This window comes from Dermacentor albipictus, chromosome 6 (assembly GCF_038994185.2).
Source record: "Dermacentor albipictus isolate Rhodes 1998 colony chromosome 6, USDA_Dalb.pri_finalv2, whole genome shotgun sequence".
Lineage (NCBI taxonomy): Eukaryota > Metazoa > Arthropoda > Arachnida > Ixodida > Ixodidae > Dermacentor > Dermacentor albipictus.
Genome location: NC_091826.1, coordinates 138,180,677 through 138,202,761, shown reverse-complemented (window position 1 = coordinate 138,202,761; position 22,085 = coordinate 138,180,677). Strand labels below are relative to the sequence as shown.

General features: G+C 46.3%; 1 protein-coding gene across 2 annotated transcripts in view; it reads right to left on the bottom strand.

Moving 5' to 3' along the window:
- Positions 1-22,085, bottom strand: part of egl (Egl_like_exo domain-containing protein) — a 325,918-nt gene that overhangs the window by 220,135 nt on the left and 83,698 nt on the right. For both annotated transcript variants that reach the window (XM_070541355.1, XM_070541356.1), the window contains exon 3: positions 4,035-4,244. In XM_070541355.1, coding sequence (XP_070397456.1) covers positions 4,035-4,244 — 210 coding nt within the window. The remainder of the gene's footprint in view (positions 1-4,034; positions 4,245-22,085) is intronic.

Here is a 22,085-nt window from a genome sequence, read left to right as displayed (position 1 = left end):
TGCAGAATGCGAAGAAAGGCGGCAAAATTTCTGTCTGTGCGCACCTTGCCGATCTCCGCAATAGAGCCGTCATCAAGGTATTTTAGTCTCCCGTTTAGTAAGAGTGTTGCAGACAAAGGAACTGGTTCAAACAGGCTTTCTTTTTAATGATTCAGTACTAGTGCGGTATCCCAAAAGGTGAGGTCAAGTGCTCGCCCTATTTTCTTCCCTGGCGCTACAGCGCACTGACAGAATTTTGTGTGCACCATACCGTGCTTTTATCGTTTGTGCTTCAGGTTCTCGATTGTGTTTTCGCCCCCTTTACCCACGTGATGGGTATTTCATGGTATTACCGGGTACCACATGTGTCTATATATTGTGTCCAATATATGAAATGGCCAAATTCGATTTTATTTGACGCCTCAAATGGTAGTAATGTATTGAGTCCCTTGTAGCTTTGTGCTTGTTATCAATTTTACTATTTGGCGAATGGATACAGCATGTACGCTGCATAACTCGCTTGTGGATACTGCATACGTGAGTCAAGTATGCCCTTGGTATAAAATAACTTGTATGCTTTAGGTAGTACGATTGTTTGCAGTTTGGGACATGTGTCGGAATGCACGCTGTGCGCCTTTCGCGCTTTATGGCGGCCTGCTAAGTTCGTGCGGGTGCCATGTGTTCGCATGAAGTTTGCGAAGTGCTCTCGCAGTTTTTTTTTATATATATATACATGTGTTCTGTTCGCGCGCTTCGTACAACAGGGCATGTCGCAGTTCTTTGTCCTTGTGCAACACATTTTCCTAGTGTACGTCTGTGCATTATTTGATACTGGTTTCACACGGGGCTCTTTTAGCCGCTATCCAGTCCGTTACAAATCGAATTTCTTGGTCGTGATTGGCTCCTCTGCACAAGCTACGAGTGTGAGCCAGTCGCATCGATAATTTCGATCCGGATCGTGCTTGATCGCGATCAAGAGTGGTCGTGTGACACCGGTTTTATACATGGCTCCCACATAGGGAACACTTTAAGTTCAATGCTACTGAGTGAAGAGCGAGTGCATATATATGCCAGTGGTAGTATGTGGGCAAGTCTTTCTGGTGAAGCCAATACTTGTGCATTCAAAACATTTCAATTACCAGCGTAGTGCATCAATGTGTCTACTTCGACAAAGTGGAGCACCAGTGCAGATATCTGAGCATACCTGTCCAGGGCAGCAAGTGTGTCTACATTGAAACCACTACCAGCATGTGCGGCAGTTCTATTTCCAGCAGCGGGACTGCACAATAATCAGTAGGGTGCTCTCAAGCTGTTTATCTCAAGCTGTATGAAGCTCTGCCTGGACTGTGTGCCAAATATTTTTGGACGTGAAAGTGGGGGTGAATTGGTAAACATCAGTGGAACTGTGCCTGGACTTTGTGGCAAATGTTTTTGGATGTGAAAGTGTGAGTGAACTGGCAAAGAATTTGCTCTTGGGTACATGTGTTAAACGTTTTTCTCATTCAGAGTGCTTTTTTTACTTTAGGAGACTGGAGATGTGCGCAAAGTGTGACATGTCAGTGTGCTAATTAATGTATTTGCTGGTTTGCAAATTATTCGTTGCAACTTTGTTTTTGCCAGAGAGGTACAACTTTGCCTCTTGTAAAGGGCTTTTTAGATAAAACACTTACTATTTATTATGACCATTGCTTCCTTTGTTACAAAAATGCAGCTTCCAGTGCATTCCAGTTTATTTCCATGTTTATGTGAGATTCTAATATGAGGCTTGCATATTCATTTCTCACGTTCTGGAGTGGCAAGATGCAGCATTACTGTCTCATCGTTCGCTGTACTACAGTAGTGTTCACTTGTTACACTGAATCCCCCGTTTATGTATTTTCTACTCATTTCACTTTATTGCTTTTTTTTTGTTGTATGGTTATTTTTTTGCCATTACCTTCTTTGATATATCCTAAAGGCAATATTTCCAATTTTGCATTGTTCCCATTTTTTTATTTCTGTCACAGGATTGTTTTATGATGGTATGCGGTGGTATTTCTTTTTGTGCTCTTTTCAAGCTTCTAGCTGATTGGTAACATTGCTTGGAGGCAGTTACCATCCGATTCATACTCTTGCATTTTTCAGTCTACTTCTTCCATTCGCTCCGATGTCACTTCTGCATAACTCTAGTCCATCTAATAGCACGTGCACTTTACTATGATAAATTAGGCACTTTAGTACACTCCAGGTTTTTCTGTTCATTTTTGTATGTGTACTTGGAATTTTGTTTATGGGCTAGTAAATTTCACTTTCGAGTTCATTACAAATCCTTTCTGCGACTTTTGTCATTGTTGACGTACTTTTACTTCCATTTGCATTTCTCACACAGTTTGTTCGAGCCTTGCATAAGCATTACATTCTAATAAAGTGTTTTTGCTTTGTCCCAATGTTCTCATTTCATGCACTCTTGGCATGAAGGGCTTGGTCTGGCCACTTGCCAAGACGTGGCCATTTGTTCTTTGCAGGATGTCATTCCCATTGTGGTTGTAAGCATCGTAGCTTACTAAAGGCAGTATTAAGGATTTATTATTCCTAACAGGCTCATTTTCGTGCGACTTGGTAGAGGATGCGCCGGCCATATGGGGAACAGTGCTTGGCACTGCGCCATGGCTCTTAGTCAACACCGATGCTTCTACTCATCTGGGGCGCGATTGGAGATCGTTGTTCGAAACGCCCGATCAGTTTCACCTCACGTGATTGGCCTAGGCTGTGCCAACGGGTGCGGCTGACGACGTCTGCGCGGCATAGGCCAGTCGCGTGAGGCGAAACTAAACGCGTGTTTTGAACAACGATGTCTGATCGCACCCGTCACCCGCGAAAATTAGCTTCAGATGATCGTAAACCTTTCAAGACCCCTTCTAGACCAGCTTTTTGATAACGTCCTAAAAACGTTTAGAAGTTGGTTACGAATAGTTTTGGCAAAGGGATTACTTGTGTCTTTCCCAATGCAATTTCTAGACCAGCTTTTCGAATCGTCTTGCAGACCTGTTCTAGATCGTCTCAAGAAAGTAATTAAGCCGGACATTAGCAGAGATATATGACGTTTTCCCACCGAAGTTCTCTCATTCGTGTCTTCTTTAACCCGTTTTTATCGTCTTGAATAAACGCTGCGAAAATGTTACGTATCTCTTTTGTGCTACCTGGGTAGTGGCTCTGAACGGCAGGCTTGTGCGAACAAATGCACGGGTGACACAATCCTGCAGCTCATACACCGATACACAACACAGGGATGCAAGCGAACGTGTTGGTGACTTTTTTATTTGCTCCTGCGAGTGGTGCTGCTTTGCAGTAATCTTAGTACTGCCTGACCCGGTTGGGGAGCATTGAAGGAAAGCTTTTGTGGTGTACGCCTATTGCTCTCGATCATGTGTGCCTCGCACCTTTTCTTGTTCACATGGGATCTAACAGCCTGAAAACGTATCAATTGATGACAGTTTGGCAATGCACTCAACATTCATGGCGAAATATTGCGTATTTAGGGAATGTATTAAATGGTAAAAAACCTAACTTTATTAGGTAAATTTTTATTCTTGATCGTGAACGTTAGTGCTGGCCAATCGTACAAAATGGGATCGTATCAATGAGGTACTACTATAGATACTAAACTTCTCAAAACTTGTAAACATTTATCCTTGACTTGAAGTATGAGAGAACTAATTCAGAACACATTTACTGAATTATGCCATGTATGCTTCAAAGCGTATAGCAGATGTCTATTACAATGTCTTACGTTTGTTTCCTTATAATTTTACACTGTTTCTATGTTACAAGAACCCATTTTAAAGTCTTTTGTGCTCTAATACAATATTTACTAACCACTAACATTTACTAACTACAACATTTACTAACCAACTGAATTTTTTAGGAAGTAATATGTTGTATTGGAAGTTTCGGTTTCTTCAGCAGTGCCAGCATGCAATATCAAACTCCCCTTATGTAGGGGCCTTTAAGATAAAATAAACAATAATAACGATGACTATGACAATGAAAAGACAAACAAAATGTTTATAGCTTGCCTGGAAACGGTGGGTATTCATGCGCAGGAATGCTGACAGATCCTGGGGACTCTGCATCATGCGTGAGTAGGTGTCGCGGCTGAAGCGTGACGTCAGGTGTCCATACAGAGCATCCAGGCTGGCCGACCCACCCCGTGATCGCAGGAAGGCCTCAAAGATACATGTCAGCTGATCACGCAAACCAGAGTCCAGGGGGGCCTCCTCTGCCACCTGCCAACAAAGGATGCCTACTTGTGCCTGACTAGCTACACTCAAGGCAACACAAATTTTTATTACAGCTGACTCTCGTTACAACGGACCTTGATACTAATCCGACAAAAATAGTTCATTTTATCCAAAGTCTATAATATCCGAAACGCCTCACTTCCAAAACTTTCTTCGCGATGTGCAACAACTTTACTGCAAAGAGCGAGTCACGAACGTCCAAAGCAAACAAAAAAAAAGTCGCAGTTTTGCCCGAAAGGCACAGCATCGATTGCGATAGCAAATTAAGCAAGATAAGCGCGGCAGCAGCAGCAAATGGATTGACCTTCGTGCTCTTTCTCGCTTCAACGCAAGCTTAACGTTGAAAGCACAGCGCATACGAAGCTACCGGCACTGAGCACACTTTGTCCACATCACTGATCGCTTTGAAGATGAGGCCCGCACAGGCGCGCACTTTGTTCAGATCGCTTTCAAGACACGGCGCCTACAAGGGCGTGCCCTTTGTCCACATTGTAGATCGCTTTCAACAGGCGGTGCACGTGCGGCCGCGCCATTAACAGCAGCCACCAGAGTGCGCGAAAGACAGCGCACTTCCGTCCCACTTTCCTCCCTTCCTCGCGTGCAGGATATTGAACCACGATCATCGGCTGACCCTCACAAGTCAGTTGCCAGCTGGTGTCGACATGGCAAAAGTCCGTTTTATACACTTAATTTTGACGAAAATTTCCGCTGATTTCGTCCGCTGTAGTCGATATTCCATTGTAGCATGGTCAGTTAAAAGCGAATTTCGTTGCATTAAAAAATAGGTAGAATAAACTAAGGCTGAAATGTGGTGCACTTGTCTTTTGAATGAGCTACCGCTCAATTGTGGAATGAATTTGCTTGCTACATCAATGACAAAATGGTAAAATACACTACTGCGTTGTCTATACTAAAATCGGTAATAAGATGTCGTGATAAGCAATTCAATTCTTTAAAATTATCCCATTCAGCGGAGGCTAGTTCCCACTGAGGGGCACGAGGAGGGCATTCATGTTGATGTATTAAATTGAACATTATAGGGAAATGGTCACTTGCAGAAAGATTTTTGTTTACTTTTCATTGCAAGTCAGGGAAAATTTCATCAGAGACAATGTACAGGTCTATTGATGAATATGAACTATGATGATTATAATAGGTCGTCTCCTTATTGAAAAGGCACACACCAGAGTTTACAAAAAAATTCAATGAAACGACCTCTCGCATCGCATCGAGAGTCTTCCTACATCGTGTTGTGGGCATTAAAATCCCGTGAGAGTATGTAGGGGTCCAGAAGTTGATCAATTAGAGTATAAAAATTGCTTTCTCCAAGATAATTTGAGGGTACATATAGGGAGCATGCAGTGATCAACTTGTTCAAGAAAACTACCTGAACTGACACTGCCTCAAAGGACTTGAGGCAGTGTCAAACTTGTCAGACTGTTGTTGTACAAACTTGTTGAGGCTACAGACTTATCGACAACTATTACTACACTAGGTCAACTTGGCTACACAAGTCAACCTAGAGGCAGTAAAAACTGGCACCAGCCTACACAGGTCAACCTAGAGGCAGCAAGGGTAAAAGCAGAAAAATTCAGGCTGGTACTCGCAAGCAAATATGCACCCTTAGAACAGAGACATGAAGATGACATAAAGGTAATGAATGAAACCGTAACTAGGCTGGCTTCAGAGGCAGCAATTGAAATGGGAGGCAAGGTACCAAGGCAACCAGTAGGCAACCTCTCCCAAGTAACAAAGGACCCAATAAAAAAATGACAGAATGAAAATTCCCAACTCAAGAGATAGATAGAATTCGCGGAACTGTCAAAACTGATAAACAAGGCGAAAATAAGTGATATTCGAAATTATAACGTGAACGAGACTGAAGAAGCCATAAAAAATGGACGCAGCCTGAAATCAGTCAGAAGGAAACTTGGCATAGGACAAACCAAGATGTATGCACTGAAAGACAAGCAGGGTAATATCATCGGCAATCTTGAAAGTATAGTCACAGCAGCGGAAGAATTCTATACTGACCTGTACAGTACCCAGAGAAGTCAGGATACCTCCATTCGAAGCAGTAATGAAGAGGATACAGAATTCTAGAAGAGTTGACCGTTGGGCTAGTTGATCGTCTATATTTGAAGTAACTTAACACAAATAAAAACACGGAAACAAAAAAACAAGAAAGACGGACAAGGACAAGCGCTTGGCCATCTTTCTTTCTTCCGTGTTTTTATTCGCGCTAAGTTACTACTTCAAATAACCATACAGAAACTCCTCCTATAACTAGTGATGAGGTCAGTAAGGGCCTTGCAAGACATGAAAGCCGGAAGAGCGGCCGGAGAAGACGGAATAAAAGTCGATTTAATCAATGATGGTGGAGACATAATGCCTGGAAAACTGGCGGCTTTCTATACAAAGTGTCTATAGACTGCAAGGGTCCCAGAAAACTAGAAGAATGCAAACATTATAATAATCCCCAAAAAGGGAGGCATTAAAGAATTGAAAAATTATAGGCCCATTAGCTTACTCCCAGTATTATATAAAATACTCACCAAGATAATTTGCAATAGGATAAGGGCAACACTGGACTTTAGCCAACCTAGGGATATTCTACAATGGATCACATCTATGTCATTAATCAGGTTATCAAGAAATCTGCAGAGTACAATAAGCCTCTTTAGATGGCTTTCATAGATTATGAAAAAGCATTGGATTCAGTGGAGATACCAGCAGTCATAGAGGCACTGCATAATCAAGGAGTACAGACTACTTACGTAAATACCTTGGAAAAATATCTACGGAGATTCCACAGCCACCTTAATTCTACACAAGAAAAGTAGGAAGATACCTATAAAGAAAGGAGTCAGACAAGGAGACACAATCTTTCCAATGCTTTTCACTGAATGCTTGGAAGAAATATTCAAGCTATTAAACTGGGAAGGTTTGGGAGTGAGGATCGACGGCGAATACCTCAGCAACCTTCCGTTTGCCGATGACATCGTTCTATTCAGCAACACTGCAGAGGAGTTACAACTGATTGAGGACCTTAACAGAGAGAGTGTAAGAGTGGGGATGAAGATTAATATGCAGAAGACAAAGATAATGATTAACAACCGGGCAAGGGAACAAGAATTCAGGAATGCCAGTCAGCCTCTAGAGTCTGTGAAGGAGTATATTTACTTAGGTCAACTAATCACAGGGAACCATAACCATGAGAAGGAAATTTACAGGATAAAAATGGGTTGGATTGCACACGGCAGACATTGTGAGCTCCTGATTGGAAGCTTACCGTTATTATTGAAAAGTAAGGTATACAATCAGTGCATTTTACCAGTGCTGACATATGGGGCAGAGACTTGGAGACTGCGCAAAGAGTGATGGAATGAAGAATGCTACGCATAACCTTAAGAGACAGAAAGAGAGCGGTTTGGATCAGAGAGCAAACGGGTATAGGTGATATTTTAATTGGCATTAAGAGAAAAAAAATGGAGCTGTGTAGGTCATGTAACGCGCAGGTCAAATAAGCCTTGGATCATTAGGGTTACAGAATGGGTACCAAGAGAAGGGAAGTACAGTCAAGGGTGGCAGAAGACAAGGTGGGGCGATGAAATTAGAAAATTCACGGGCGCTAGTTGGAATTGGTTGGCGCAGAATAGGGGTAATTGGAGATCGCAGGAAGAGGCCTTCGTCCAGCAGTGGACATAGAATACGGGGGTGGTGGTGCTTTTTGATAGTGTATCGATAGTGGGGAGAGAGCGCAGTAAACTGCAAAGAGAAATCAGCGAAGCATTCCACATGAAAAAGTTGGGCGCGCATGCATGTGTGAGTGAACCGAAGGTTCACTCACACATGATAAACACACGCCCAATGATAAAGAACTTCAATTTCTAAATTTATCATGTTAATCCAAGTGTTGCTGCCTTTGTAGGGAAGGGGTGTGACTTGGCTTTTGTGCACGTGTATAACTTTTGTTGATATTTGACTACAAACCTTGTTATTGTTCTTGAGTGTGTACACATGCGTGGCAGAGATTTATGGAATGTATTCTCAATAAACTTCAGTTGTAAGTCCAGCGTTGTCCTGCATGTTTCTACTTACTTGTGCTCGCATCCGTACTTGCTGGAAACCGTTATACATTCAACATGCACCAACTGGCCCAGCAAACTACTCTATTAATATAAACAGAGTTTGAAAACAAAGCTATAGTTGTTGGTATTTTGGTAGACTCCTCTAAGGCCTTTGATTTAGTTGATCATAACATTTTATTGGAGAAATTAAACTATTATGGAATATGATGACAAGCATTATCTCTTGTGAAATCCTACTTATCTAGTAGAACACCAAATTGTGAAAATCGACACCTTTACTTCTAAAGCTAGAGCTGTCCATTGTGGAGTGCCACAGGGAAGTTTTTTGGGGGTTTTGCTTTTTAACCCTTTGATGTTCAATGTTGTAAATATACGGCACCGCGAACAAGTGCAAAAATGGTCGATTTCTGGTGCCATCTGTACGTTTAAAAAGCACGCCAATTTCCTAACTTTTTATTTTCTGTCATGCGCTGCGACTATGTGGGGATACAAGGAATTATTTTCGCGAGCCTCCCTCTCGGTTTTCGTTGCATGGTTTGTTTTAGTGCTAGTTTGCTCCCGCGCTTCTACCGCTTGCGCATTAGCGTGCACACGGGTGGGCGGCCGATTGGATGTTGTTACGCAGGCGGTTTCGGCTTTTCGTGCTCACGAAACTGATGGCTATCTCGTTCCTAATCGCTCAAAGAGCGACCGCTTGTTTCTCGCTCCTTTAGTGCTCACAGTGGTGCGCATAGGAAGGATGCCGCCGTGCATGCGTTTCCGTTTCTTTTCTTTTTTTCTAAGACTCGCGAAAACTAATTGCCCTAGCTGGTTAGCGATAAGATGAAGATTAGCAGAAGTTTGTCACACATGTTGCTTTTTTTGATGGGTACACAATCCAAACAGTTTTCTTGAGGGCGTGCACCTACGCAGCTCGATTACGCTATGGACGTAAGTGTAAGAGCAGGAACATTTGAGGCTTGCGAAATATTCTCGTGTGCGGATTATCAAAGCCGCACATGAGAATATTTGCATAAAAATGCACGGTGGAAGTACACTGCACGATGGAAGTAATCACGGGTAAGAGGAGGAAGGAGAGCACTTTCCTGGTGAACGTCTACAGCAATCCGTCCCACGGACAACAGAAATTCAAGGCACTCTTCCACAAAGTGAGTGCAGTCGCGGGGAGCAATACGCTCGTAGTGTGCGGAGACTTTAAGACTGGGGCTACCACAGAACGACGGTCAAGGTGAGAGAGCTCATGCAAGACGCCACCAACGTGGGACTGAACCTAATCACGGATCCGGCCTTTCCCACCAGGATCGGCACATCGGTTACGAGAGACACCACTCCGGACCTTACCTTCGTCAAAACCGACGGAGGATCGAGAGAAGCAAAATGGAGAAACACGGGCCAAGAACTGGGCAGCGATCACTACATCGTGGAGGTCGTCGTACCGCTCGAAGGCCAAGGCAACAGCGGCATAAGGAAGCATCGCATTACGGACTGGGACGCCTTTCGAAAGGCGCTACCCGCGATGCAACTGGACATTACGGACATTGAGCAATGGGCGGCCAACGTCGTTGAGACGATGGAAGGAGCCACCAAAGAGCTGGAGACGGACGAACGAATAGACAAGATGGACAGTCGGCTGGCCCACCTGATAGAAGCCAAGCAGTCCATGAACGCGAGGTGGCAGAAGCAACGAACCAACCGAAGTCTAAGGAAGAAGATCGCCTAGCTCAATAGGCAGATCGAGGTCCACTGCAGGGTGCTATGCACCAAACAGTGGAACGAGGCCTGCAACGAAGCCGACGGACAGATGCACAAGGGCAAGACGTGGAACATGCTGCGGCACCTCCTCGATGAAACCAAGACCAAGGGCCACCAACACAACAACCTGGCCAGAATCCTACACAAGGCAATCTGTGAACACGGGGAGGATGAGGTCAAGGGGCGCTTGGACGCCAAGTACCTACTGACCACCCCCACGGAAAGACACCCGAATCACCAAGGCAACGAGAACGAGGCGCTAGATCGAGACATCCAGACATGGGAAGTCAGAGTTGCCCTGCAGGATCTCAATGGCAGGTCCGCCGCAGGTCCCGATCGAGTGACCAACAGAGCGCTCAAGAACCTCAACGAAGCGGCCATTGAAACGCTCACAAACTTCTACAACAAGTGCTGGCAAGAAGGAAGGCTGCCCAAGCAATGGAAAGCAGCCAAGACGATCCTCATCCCTAAGCCTGGCAAGCCGCCCAACACAGAGAACCTCAGGCCTATCTCGGTCACTTCGTGCATGGGAAAGGTCCTCGAGCACATTCTCATGAACAGGTGGCAGCGTTACCTGGAAGAATCGGAGCTTTGCCCAAATTCCATCATCGGGTTTCGGAAGAAGCTCGGGACGCAAGACGCCATGATCTTACTGAAGAACGAGATCATCGACGATACGACGGGCATCAAGGACAACAGAGCCGTATTCGGGCTGGACTTGCAGAGCGCCTTCAAATAGTGAGGCACTGGGCTATCTTGGCCCAAGTATCCAGCCTAAACATTGGCAGAAGGACATACTAGTACATCAAAGACTTCCTGACGGAACAGACCACCGAAATCTGCGTGGGAGACCTGCACCTCGAAGGGAAGAAGCTGGGCAGCGTCGGAACTCCGCAGGGCTCGGTGATCTCCCCGCTTCTCTTCAACCTCGTGATGATCGGGGTGGCCAACCGGCTAGAAAGAGTAGCGGGAGTTCGGCACACCATCTACGCCGACGACGTTACGCTATGGGTACCGGGAGGAAGCGACGGACACATCGAGACAACGCTGCAAGAAGCAGTCAATGCCATCGAGGAGCAGCTGGGCAGGTCTGGACTCGTTTGCTCTCCAGCCAAGTCAGAACTGCTGGTGATTCCACCGACAGGAGCGGGCAGGAAAAGAAAGAATATGGAAGTCAAGTACGAGCGGCCCAAGATCATGGTCAAGACGGCGGGAGGACAAGTAATACCGGAGGTCGAGAAGATTCGAGTGCTCGGGCTGCTCATCCAGCGAAACCGAGTCAACGGTGAAATGGTCAACAAGCTCGCGGAAGGAGGCAGTGTCCGGCTTACCCGGAAGGAGGCAGTGTTATACAGGCAATTTCAGACGGGGTCCCTGCTCACCCCGGTGCTAGCTAAGCACGTGTGTCCGAGGGTGTACGCGAGTGACGTGTGTAGACTGTGCGCTAAGGAGAGAGCCACCGCAGCTCACATCCTTTGGGACTGTAGTACAAATCCACGAGAAGCCAGCGAGAAGACGACGATCCCGCCGCAGCTAGAGGCTGCAAAGAGGAGCTATGACCAAGATACACAACTCAAGGCCGTTCAACAGGTCTCGGCAGCTCTAGAGAGGCAGCGACCTCGCGAAACCAAGGAGAAGGGGGGCAGCACCCCCAGGAAGGGGGCGGCGGCCCTCTTGGATCCGCGGAAGTAGCGAGGAACCAAGACCTCGAGGAACACAATGCAAGAGACTGACGTAGTGGCCGCGTCGCGGTAAAAGCTTGTTCTCCCTGCGTGGAGGGAGCCTAACCAACTCTGCAGGCATTTTCACTAAAGTTGTTCTCTCTCTCTCTCCCCCCCCTCAAAGAGTTAATATCTATCTGAATGATATTGTCAGTACTACCTCTCAGGCAAGGATTATTATTTATGCAGACGACGCGAGTATTTTTTTCCTGGTAATAATATTCATGTTCTTATAGAACAATGTAACAATGCAATGAAATCCTTAGAGGAATGGTCGAGAGTGAATTTAATGAAGATAAATGCAAACAAATCAAAAGCATTATATTCAGATTGAAAAAACAAGCAAATACCTCCCAATCAAGACATTGTATTAAACTCAAGCAGTATTGAAATAGTTGAGACTTTCAAATGTCTGAGTGTACCCTTTTCAGCAAACATGTCATGGGACAGTCACGTCAAATACATTCTAAGCACAATAAGTACAATAACTGGTGTAATAGGCCGTATGAGATACATTCTTTCCCCACATATTAAACTCTTGCTGAATTCACTTTTCCAATCACATTTAAACTATTGCCAATTAGTATGGGGTAACACAACATCCACCAATCTAGAACATATTCACTTGTTACAAAAGAAGTATCTCTGCCACGCATATAACGCTTCCTACACTACATTGACAATAACCTTCTTTAATAATTCTGGTGTGATCCCAGCTCACAATATCTACAGATATCGTCTGAGTCATGTATATAAACTGGAAATCCATTGAAATATTAGCAACCTGCGTACTCTAGCCCAACTTCAGAGAAAAGCTACAAATTACGTTACAAGACAATTTGAGGATTGGTTAGCACCAACACCATGTTCAAACTACGGGAAACAATGCCTTAAATACATAATACCAACACTATAATAACTATAGTCACTATAATTCGGTCTGATTTTATCTTTTTACGTCATCATCCAAGGAATTGAAACTGATGTATACGGTTTCGATGTAATACTTGTTAGCATTATGTATCTGTGTTCTTGCATTTTTTTCTTGACGTGAAGCAAAGTGCGAGTGAGAAACATGTCAGTGAAGTTATGTATACAGCTATATATATGTATGTATGTGTATATATAGTATATGTATATATATGTATATGTATGTATGTATATGTATATGTAGCTGTATAAGTATGTATGTGCACATAAGTAATGCTGCCTCCCTGCGGATACAGGGATTGTAGACACGTCAAGCTGTTGAAGGATAGCTTTTTTTCTACAGTCCCTCCATCTGTGAATGTACAGGATGGCAAATAAACAATTTCAAATTTCATATGTTCTCTTTTACTTTGACTGTTACTACTTCTTTTTCATTTTTCTAGGTAGGGCACGACTGTGAGTACGTGGTGTGCTCTCCATCACAATTTATGCAGTGTAGATCATTCTTGCAAATTTCAGATGCATGTTCATGTGCACTGCATTTAGCACAGGTCACTCGACCTCGGCAGTATTGGGAACTATGGCCAAATTTTGGACATCAGAAGCATATCGGATGTTTGAGCACGTATGGTCTACATGGATCTTCATGTAGCCTGCTTCGATACTTTCATGACATACACTTGAGCCCAAGGTTATAATAAGGCATTTCGTTCTGATTTCTTTGACGTCCAACCTCAACTAGATTCACTCTACACTGATTACGTTTTCGTCACTCCAGCCCTCTAGAAGTTCCGTCTCAGTGAGTTCCAGCAAGTCATCATCCAAAATGATGCCACAGGTGGCGTTCAGTGTGTAGTATGGGTCAATAAAATGTCTCCAAAGGGGACCACATTTGGCAGCTTTTCGCGTTGCTTCTTATTGCGGAGTTCCAAGAGGAGGTCACCGCTGGCCAGTTTCATAACTTTATAAATTAAAGCATTGGAGAGGATTGGGGATGTACAGTCCGACTTGGATCGTTACGTACCCAGTCTCAATGGCCTCAGGCAGTAGCATACTTGATCCGAAAGTTAGAATTACGTACTTTGTTTCAATCTCTTTGCCACAGCACCTCATCTTAATTCTCTTGACATTGATCCCCCTTTGATCGCTCTAGCCCTCCAGTATTTACACTTCAGTCAGCTCCATCAGAAAAGCATTGCAAACGACTCCATGGATTAACGCGGCAAGCTGGGCGAGTTGGTGATTGAACATGTTCCTATGGGTGGGCAGCACAACCTGGAGGAAGGATGAGAGGAAGTACACAATGCGAGCGCAGACTAACAACTGGTTTATTATTTCAAGCAACGGACTATAATATACAGAAGATATGTCTAAGCATGTAGAAGAAGATGAAGAATTCATTTCTGAGTGCGTTGATGTGTTAGTCAGGCATCAAGGAAACCAGAATGGCAGAGTGCAAAAGATTCAACACCTTGTGCAATTTCTAAGAGAAAACGAAGTGAAAGTACTGACTGTTGATAAAGAAGGGTACTTTGTCCTCCTAACTGAAGGGCAGTTTTCTGAGAAAGCCTCAGCCGTTTTAACAAAAAACTTCAAGAAGGTACACATTCAACCTAAGAAAGTCAAAGATCAAGCAAAGAAATTGCTGCTAGAATTGAACGTCTATCTGGTGCAGTGAACAAAAGTCAGGGGTTGAGCCTTGAGGTTTTCTTTACGATGAAAATGCATAAACCTGACCAACCTTTACGCACAATTGTGTCTGAGAGAAACACATGGCAACACATAGTTTCTGGTTATCTTCAGAACTTAACAGGGCTCCCGGTAGAAGACCCTTTCAAAGTAAAAAACTCGGAAGATGTCGTTAGGTTTTTACAAGAAGGGGTGTATCCAGCATGCACAGCGCTCAGCATCGACGTCACAGATTTATACTATTCCATTCCTAGAAATCAGCCAATCAAGACAATCAAAGATTGCATTATGGAAAACGACGAGTTAAAAGTTTAGGAATGATAGTCGCATCCCGGTTCAGTCTTCTCTCGAACTCTTGGTTTTCTATTTCAATTCCACGTTCGTTATCTGGGCTAATCAAATAATGATTCAGAAGCAGGGGTCTGCGTTGGCTCTCAGGTCGCACCAATTCTTAGAGAGATCTTTCTCGGCACTGTTGACCGGGCACTCGAGAGCGTCTTGGCAGGAACTTTGATCAAGTGCTTCAGGTTTGTTGACGACTACCTGGTAGTTATCAGCTCCCAAAACAGTTCCAAAGTTATTGGAGATATTCTTGCCGCTTTTGATAAAGAAGGAATGGCTCTTAAATTTACTTGTGAACTGCCCAGTAATAATGAAATTCAATTTTTGCATTTGCAGTTAGGATTAACAGCGCAACATATTTGTTGGCAATATAATCCCAGGACAAGCAGACCAATTCTAAACTACGCCTCGGCACACTCAAAACTTGTGAAAAGAGGAATTGCTATGATGTGTTCGGATCCCAATATAGAAAGGTGTTAGGCAGGGAGATACGATCTCTCCAATGCTATTCACAGCGTATTTACAGGAGGTATTCAGAGACTTTGATTGGAAAGAATTGGGGATAAGAGTTAATGGAGAATACCTAAATAACTTGCGATTCGCTGATGATATTGCCTTGCTTAGTAACTCAGGGGACCAACTGCAATACATGTGTTGTGGAATAAGAGACGGAGAACTTTGAACTGGTGGAAAAACGACAGACGTCCTTTCGCTTCGAGCGCATCAAGAAGACTGCTTTATTTTTCACTAGAAGGTATGGGAAATGGGAGAGAGTAGTGAGAAGGAGAAAGTCACAAAACACCATGCCACACAAACATTCTTGCACCACGTATGTGCGAAAAGCCATCGCCACAGGCCGGGCTGGCAGCGTCATGAGCCTCCGGGACATGAACGCCTGAGTGCAGAGGGGCTGTGCGGGGGCCCAAGGACCCGCGTGTCCGCAACTCCCCTGTGTGCAATAAAGTTATCACCACCACCTCCACACTTGGAACGCACCACCGAAGCACCGCACCGCCGGTTCGTTTGTATACGTCGCGCCCGCCAGTAAGGCACGTAGTTCGAGGAGTATCAAGTGTCCGGCGCCTCTGAGAAGAAGTTCTCCTTGCCACTTCGTCGGTGGCCCGCAGCGCGGGGTTTAGCAACTGTCTGGCGCCGCTGGGGCGGGGGACCCTGGCTCCAGAATGGAGGATATACAACAACCTCCCCCGGATGAGCGAACTATTATTGAGCTCATTGCTCTACAATCTCCAAGGGATACAGCAGCTGTATCGGTCGCTTCACCTCAGTTCCCCCACTTATTACCAGTTTGCAGGACCGCACCCTGCCGTCTCTACCCTTAAATGTTTCCTTAATTCTGGCGGTCTTCCACATGTGGCGTTTCAAGCGGTCTTCCCTCAGGAGCACCAATGCGCCTTTCTTCAGATCACTCGATGTCGTTGGTCGGCACATATGTGCCGATCTGAGCTCCAATAAGTACTCTTTCCGCCACCGTCTCCAGAAACTGTCGGCCATGGCAGTCCGGTACTTCCAGCGTCGTGAGAGATGCATGCCACCGCCAGGAATTTCGTCCGGCAGCAGGTGTGGAGGAAGGGTCGTCAACCTTCTTCCGACAAGGAAATGAGCCGGTGACAGTGGTTCTGGCTCTTGAGCATCATCATATATGAAAGTCAAAGGGCGTGAGTTGATCACGGCCTCCACCTCATAAAGAACGGTGGTCAGTTCTTCGAAACTCAAGCTGCTCCGACCTAACACCTTTCGCAATGCTACTTTCACAGATCGCACCATCCGCTCCCAGAATCCACCCCACCAAGCTGCCCGTTCAACAATAAACTTCCATCTGATCTGGTTTCCGGCGAAGTATGACTGCAATTCCTCGACTTGCAACAGCCTGAACATTGCTTTTAGATCCCTGGCTGCACGCTTGAATGTGAGCGCGTTGTCCGAATACACCGTCGAGCAAATTCCCCGGCGTGCCACAAAGCGTTTAAAGGCCAAGAGGAAGGCTGTAGCCGACAGGTCGCTGACGAGCTCAAGGTGGACGGCACGTGTCACAGCACAGGTGAAAATAGCGATGTAGCATTTTTTGCTGTCGCGTGACTGTTGACAAATCAAGGGCCCTGCAAAATCGATGCCAACGATGTCGAACGGGTTTCCCTTTGTCACTCTGTCAGCTGGAAGTGGTGCTACTGGCTCCGTAGCGGGAGGGCAACTTTGCTTGTGACAGACGAGGCACTGCTTGATAATTTTCTTTACGGCCTGACGTCCTCGAATAATCCAATACGATTCTCGCAGCTGTGCTAGAGTGTCCCGTACGCCCGCGTGCAGCATTCTCAAATGTTCCTTCCGTATGAGCAGTGACGTGAGGGGGTGCTTGCCAGGGAGAACGATGGGATGCTTAGTCTCTTCGTTGTTATCACTGAATTGCAAGCGTCCACCAACTCGCATGAGGCCCTCTTTGTCGAAGTACGGGTTGAAAGGCAAAACAGGAGAGCTCTTGTGCAGCGGTCTTTGATTCTTCAGGTTTGAAATGTCGTCGCTGAACGCATCTTCTTGAGCTTTAGCCAACCAGTATCTTTCGGCGCTGATTACTTCCTCAGCTCGTAATGGGCCGGTCGTCCTTCCTTCTTTGTTGTGGCAGTTGTCGGCAAAGCGGCGGACCCACGCGGTTACTCGCACGACTCTGCTGAATGAACTATAATTCTCAACATTGAAAATTGCCATGGATGACGATGATACTATGGGCATCACCGTCACCTTTCGCTCTTCCATTTGGCACTCCCCAACCTTCGAGCTCGGCTCACTTATCGTTGGCCAACACGTGTCATCCTCCTGAAGCCAACGGGGTCCTTTCCACCACAGTTCGCTTTCACGCAGGGCCGATGGGAGAATGCCGCGGGTGATTAGGTCAGCGGGGTTATCTGAGCCTGGGCAGTGTCTCCAATCCCTGGGATCTGTCAGCGCCTGCAACTCTGAGACTCGATTCGCCACGAAGGGCTTCCATCTGGCAGCGTTTCCCTTGATCCAGTACATAGCTACTGTAGAGTCAGTCCAGAGGATGGTAGCAACGTTCTTCAGATCCAAGGCCTTGGCAACGTAGTGGCATAGTCGCGCGCCAATAAGGGCTCCCATCAGCTCCAATCGGGGTAGCGAGAGGCGTTTCAAAGGGGCCACTCTTGATTTAGCCATGACCAAGCTGACATTTGTTAGTCCGAACGGAGGCTTGGTCACGATATATGCGACAGCACCATAGGCCTTCGGGCTTGCGTCACAGAAAACATGCACCACTTTCTCCGTAACATCGTTTCTGAAGTCTGCCGCTAGCAGTCTTGGAATAGACACTCCTTCAATGCATGGAAGCTCCCTACACCAGCAGTCCCACTCAGGCTGCAATGTTTCGGGCAAGGGATCGTCCCAACCAATTCCCAACTCCCACAACTTCTGGAACATTACCTTTACGCATAATGTTGTGGGAGCAATAAATCCAAAAGGGTCGAAAATTCTTGCCGAGACCTGCAGCACAAATCTCTTGTTGTCAGCTCTTTCGGAGAGGAAGTCGATGAGTGAAGTTAGGTTGTATTCAAAGTGGTCAGTCTGAGCATTCCAGCCTACTCCCAATACCTTTGTTGCTGCGGCATGTCCAGCATCAGCGTTCCTTCTCTCCACATTGCTATTCTCCAAGAAGTTGACGAGATCGCGGTCATTCGACATCCACTTGTGTAGCCGCATCCCTGCTTGAGACAATATATCTTTGGATTCCTGGCACAAGACTTTACCCTTGTCAAGGCTGTCAACACCAGTTACAAGGTCGTCCACGTAAAGTTGCTTGCGCAGAATACCCGCAGTTTCAGCATACCGTTCCGGCAGGCCCTCAAGATGATGTTGCAACGTTGCAGCCAAGAGAAATGGGCTCGACGTGACACCGAACGGCACGCGAGTCATGCGATAGGTCACCACAGCTGGAAGCTCTTCCCCTTTCTTTGGCGTCATAGCGTACCAGAGAAACTGCACAGCGTTCCGATCGCCCTCTGATAGTGATATTTGGAGAAAGGCCTTTTCAATATCCGCAACGATGGCAATGTTGTAAGTGCGGAAATTGATCAGCAGATCAATGAGCTCCGGGTTTAGGTTTGGGCCACTTTCCAAAACACTGTTCAGTGAGAGGCGATTTTTGGCACTTGATGATGCATCGAATACTACCCTCAGTTTTGTCGTCTGGCTTTCGCGACGAACAACTGCTTGATGTGGCATATAGTACACCGGTCCTTCCGACGTGCCGTAATCCTTGCTGGCTGGCTCTGCATAGCCCTTTTCTATGTAGTCTCTTATGCAGGCGTTGTATTCCCTAATCAACGAATTTCCTTCCAAGAGGCGCTTTGTCTGTGCTTTAAGACGCCTTGCAGCGCACTCGTAGTTGTCACCAAGCTCGTAAACCATCGAATTCCAAGGGAACGACACCTTATAACGGCCATTCTCAAAGTTGACGGTTTCTTTATAGTGCTGAAGGACTGCGTCCTCGTGACGAACTGGCTCATGTTCCTTGATACCGATGTGCTCGAGCTCCCAGAAAGACTTTAGCTGTGCTGATATTTCCTTGTAAATTTGTTCACTCACTCCTATCCGCATCACGCCAGCAGCCGAGGAGCAGACTCCTGTTGACTTCCTTGTGCCGACCTGGCCCTGGACTGTCCAACCGAATACAGTCTCCACTGCCATCAATTTGGAGCTGAGACGCTTAGTGGATCCCGTGACAATTTCCCAGTAATGATCAGCGCCAATCAAAAGGTCAATATTTTCACTTTCGCCGCCCTGTGAGGCGTCTGCGACTTGGAAGTGAAATTTTGAAAGTTCAAGTAGAACAGAATTTGATGGAGCAGCCATGATATCTGCACAGATGCAAGGAACTTCCAGCGCTTCCACTCGCACCCCTTTTCCGTCGTACTGGCTTCTGAGCCACAGCTCCACTCGACGCGTTTTTGTGCGCGTTATGGCTGATTGCTCACCAAATGCAAATATTTTAAGTTCCTCTTCTCCCAGCACTTTTAACTGCAGCTTTTCAGATAGGTTGCGATGGATGAAGGTTCGCTGACTGCCACCGTCCAAGAGAAGCCTGACAACTGTGCGTTCATGTGGACCCTCTGTCCAAGCTCGCGCTGTCTGCAGGAGAAACTGCTGCTCTCCAGTGCACATCAAGTCAGCTCCCGTGCCCAATGAGGACTTCAACACCGTGGCTTGCTCAATCACCGGTGACGAAGATGCATCCCTTTCATCAGTGTTGCGGCGTCTCCTAAAGTCAGGGTCGCACATTGTGGTTAAATGTCTGCCCTTGCAATGCGCACACCTGAGCCACTTAGCTTTACGGCATTCTCTTGCCTCGTGCCCTTTTGTTGTACACCGGAAACACCGATTGTCACGCCTCAGCACCTCTCTCTTATCCGCCACAGACATCTTTGCGTTGCAGTTGCCGGTCTCATGGCCGTTCGAATTACAAAATAGACATCCTGTGCTGTCCTTGATCGTGGTGTGCAGTGCCGCTGCAGTAGACATGTTCGCCGCTTTAGTGTTGCTGCTGCGCCTTTCCTTTACCAATTCGGCACTGCTGTCTCTTGGAGCTTCGGCCCGCTGTATGATCTCCCGCGTCGCGACCTCTTTTCTCAAAAAACGCAGGAACTCCTCCAGCTCACTTCCCTCGTTCGTAGCCTCGCTTTTTCTTTGGTATTCCAGACGAAGGTCGGCAGGCACCGCTTTCTTTATTACGGTCAGTAACAAAGTTCCGTAAGTGCCAACACTCACGCCTAAAGAAGTGAGGCTGCGTACACCTGTCTCTACTTCGTCGACGAGGCTGCGCAGTTGACCGAGATTCCGTGAGTCACGCACTGGCTTGATGTTAAGCAGCCGTGACATGTGATCTTCTATAATAACTTCCTTTCTGCCGAACCTCTCCTTTAATAGCGAGAGAGCGACATCGTAGTTGCCCTCCGACAAGTCAAGTCCTGCTACCGCAGCCGCCGCCTTTCCTGTCAAGTAGCTGTTGAGGTACTTGAATTTGTCTACGTTTGAGAGATTCTGGTTAGCGTTGATCGTCGAGTCAAACTGACTCCAGAACCCTTGCCACTCCCGAAGCTCTCCGTTGAATTTGTTGATTTCGAGCTTTGGCAGCTTTACGGTGGGGCGTATCTGTGAATCGTTTGCGCTAGATTCTCTTTGATCTGAGGAGTTAAGTGTGCGATCTGATGAAACATTTGAGCAGCTTAAGTAGCGTAGCATGCGTTGTACCTTTGTTTTCGCCACGCTGATCTTTTCTCTGTACATTTCGGAGCATGCAATTTCCTCTTCGAAAGCTTCATCTTCAACGCCTTTTTCTATCTCCCGATCTAGCTCTTTCAGTGAGTCCTCTTTAAGAGTAAGAAGATTTAGCTTTTCTTCCAGCTCACCGATTGATGCGCTGTCGTCCATGGTGGATACTTCATTGATCAGCTTGGTTGTAGATGATCGCGCCACGGCCCTTTTTCGCTTGACTCTGTCGATGTCCATCTTTTGAAGTCCCTATTCCCGGGTTTCGGCACCAAAAATGTTGTGGAATAAGAGACGGAGAACTTTGAACTGGTGGAAAAACGACAGACGTCCTTTCGCTTCGAGCGCATCAAGAAGACTGCTTTATTTTTCACTAGAAGGTATGGGAAATGGGAGAGAGTAGTGAGAAGGAGAAAGTCACAAAACACCATGCCACACAAACATTCTTGCACCACGTACGTGCGAAAAGCCATCGCCACAGGCCGGGCTGGCAGCGTCATGAGCCTCCGGGACATGAACGCCTGAGTGCAGAGGGGCTGTGCGGGGGCCCAAGGACCCGCGTGTCCGCAACTCCCCTGTGTGCAATAAAGTTATCACCACCACCTCCACACTTGGAACGCACCACCGAAGCACCGCACCGCCGGTTCGTTTGTATACGTCGCGCCCGCCAGTAAGGCACGTAGTTCGAGGGGTATCAAGTGTCCGGCGCCTCTGAGAAGAAGTTCTCCTTGCCACTTCGTCGGTGGCCCGCAGCGCGGGGTTTAGCAACTGTCTGGCGCCGCTGGGGCGGGGGACCCTGGCTCCAGAATGGAGGATATACAACAACATGCTCACTGACCTCGAGAGGCAAAGCCGAAGGATGGGTCTAAAAATTAATCTGCAGAAAACTAAAGTAATGTTTAACAGTCTCGGAAGAGAACAGCAGTTTACGATAGGTAGTGAGGCACTGGAAGTGGTAAGGGAATACATATACTTAGGGCAGGTAGTGACTGCGGATCCAGATCATGAGA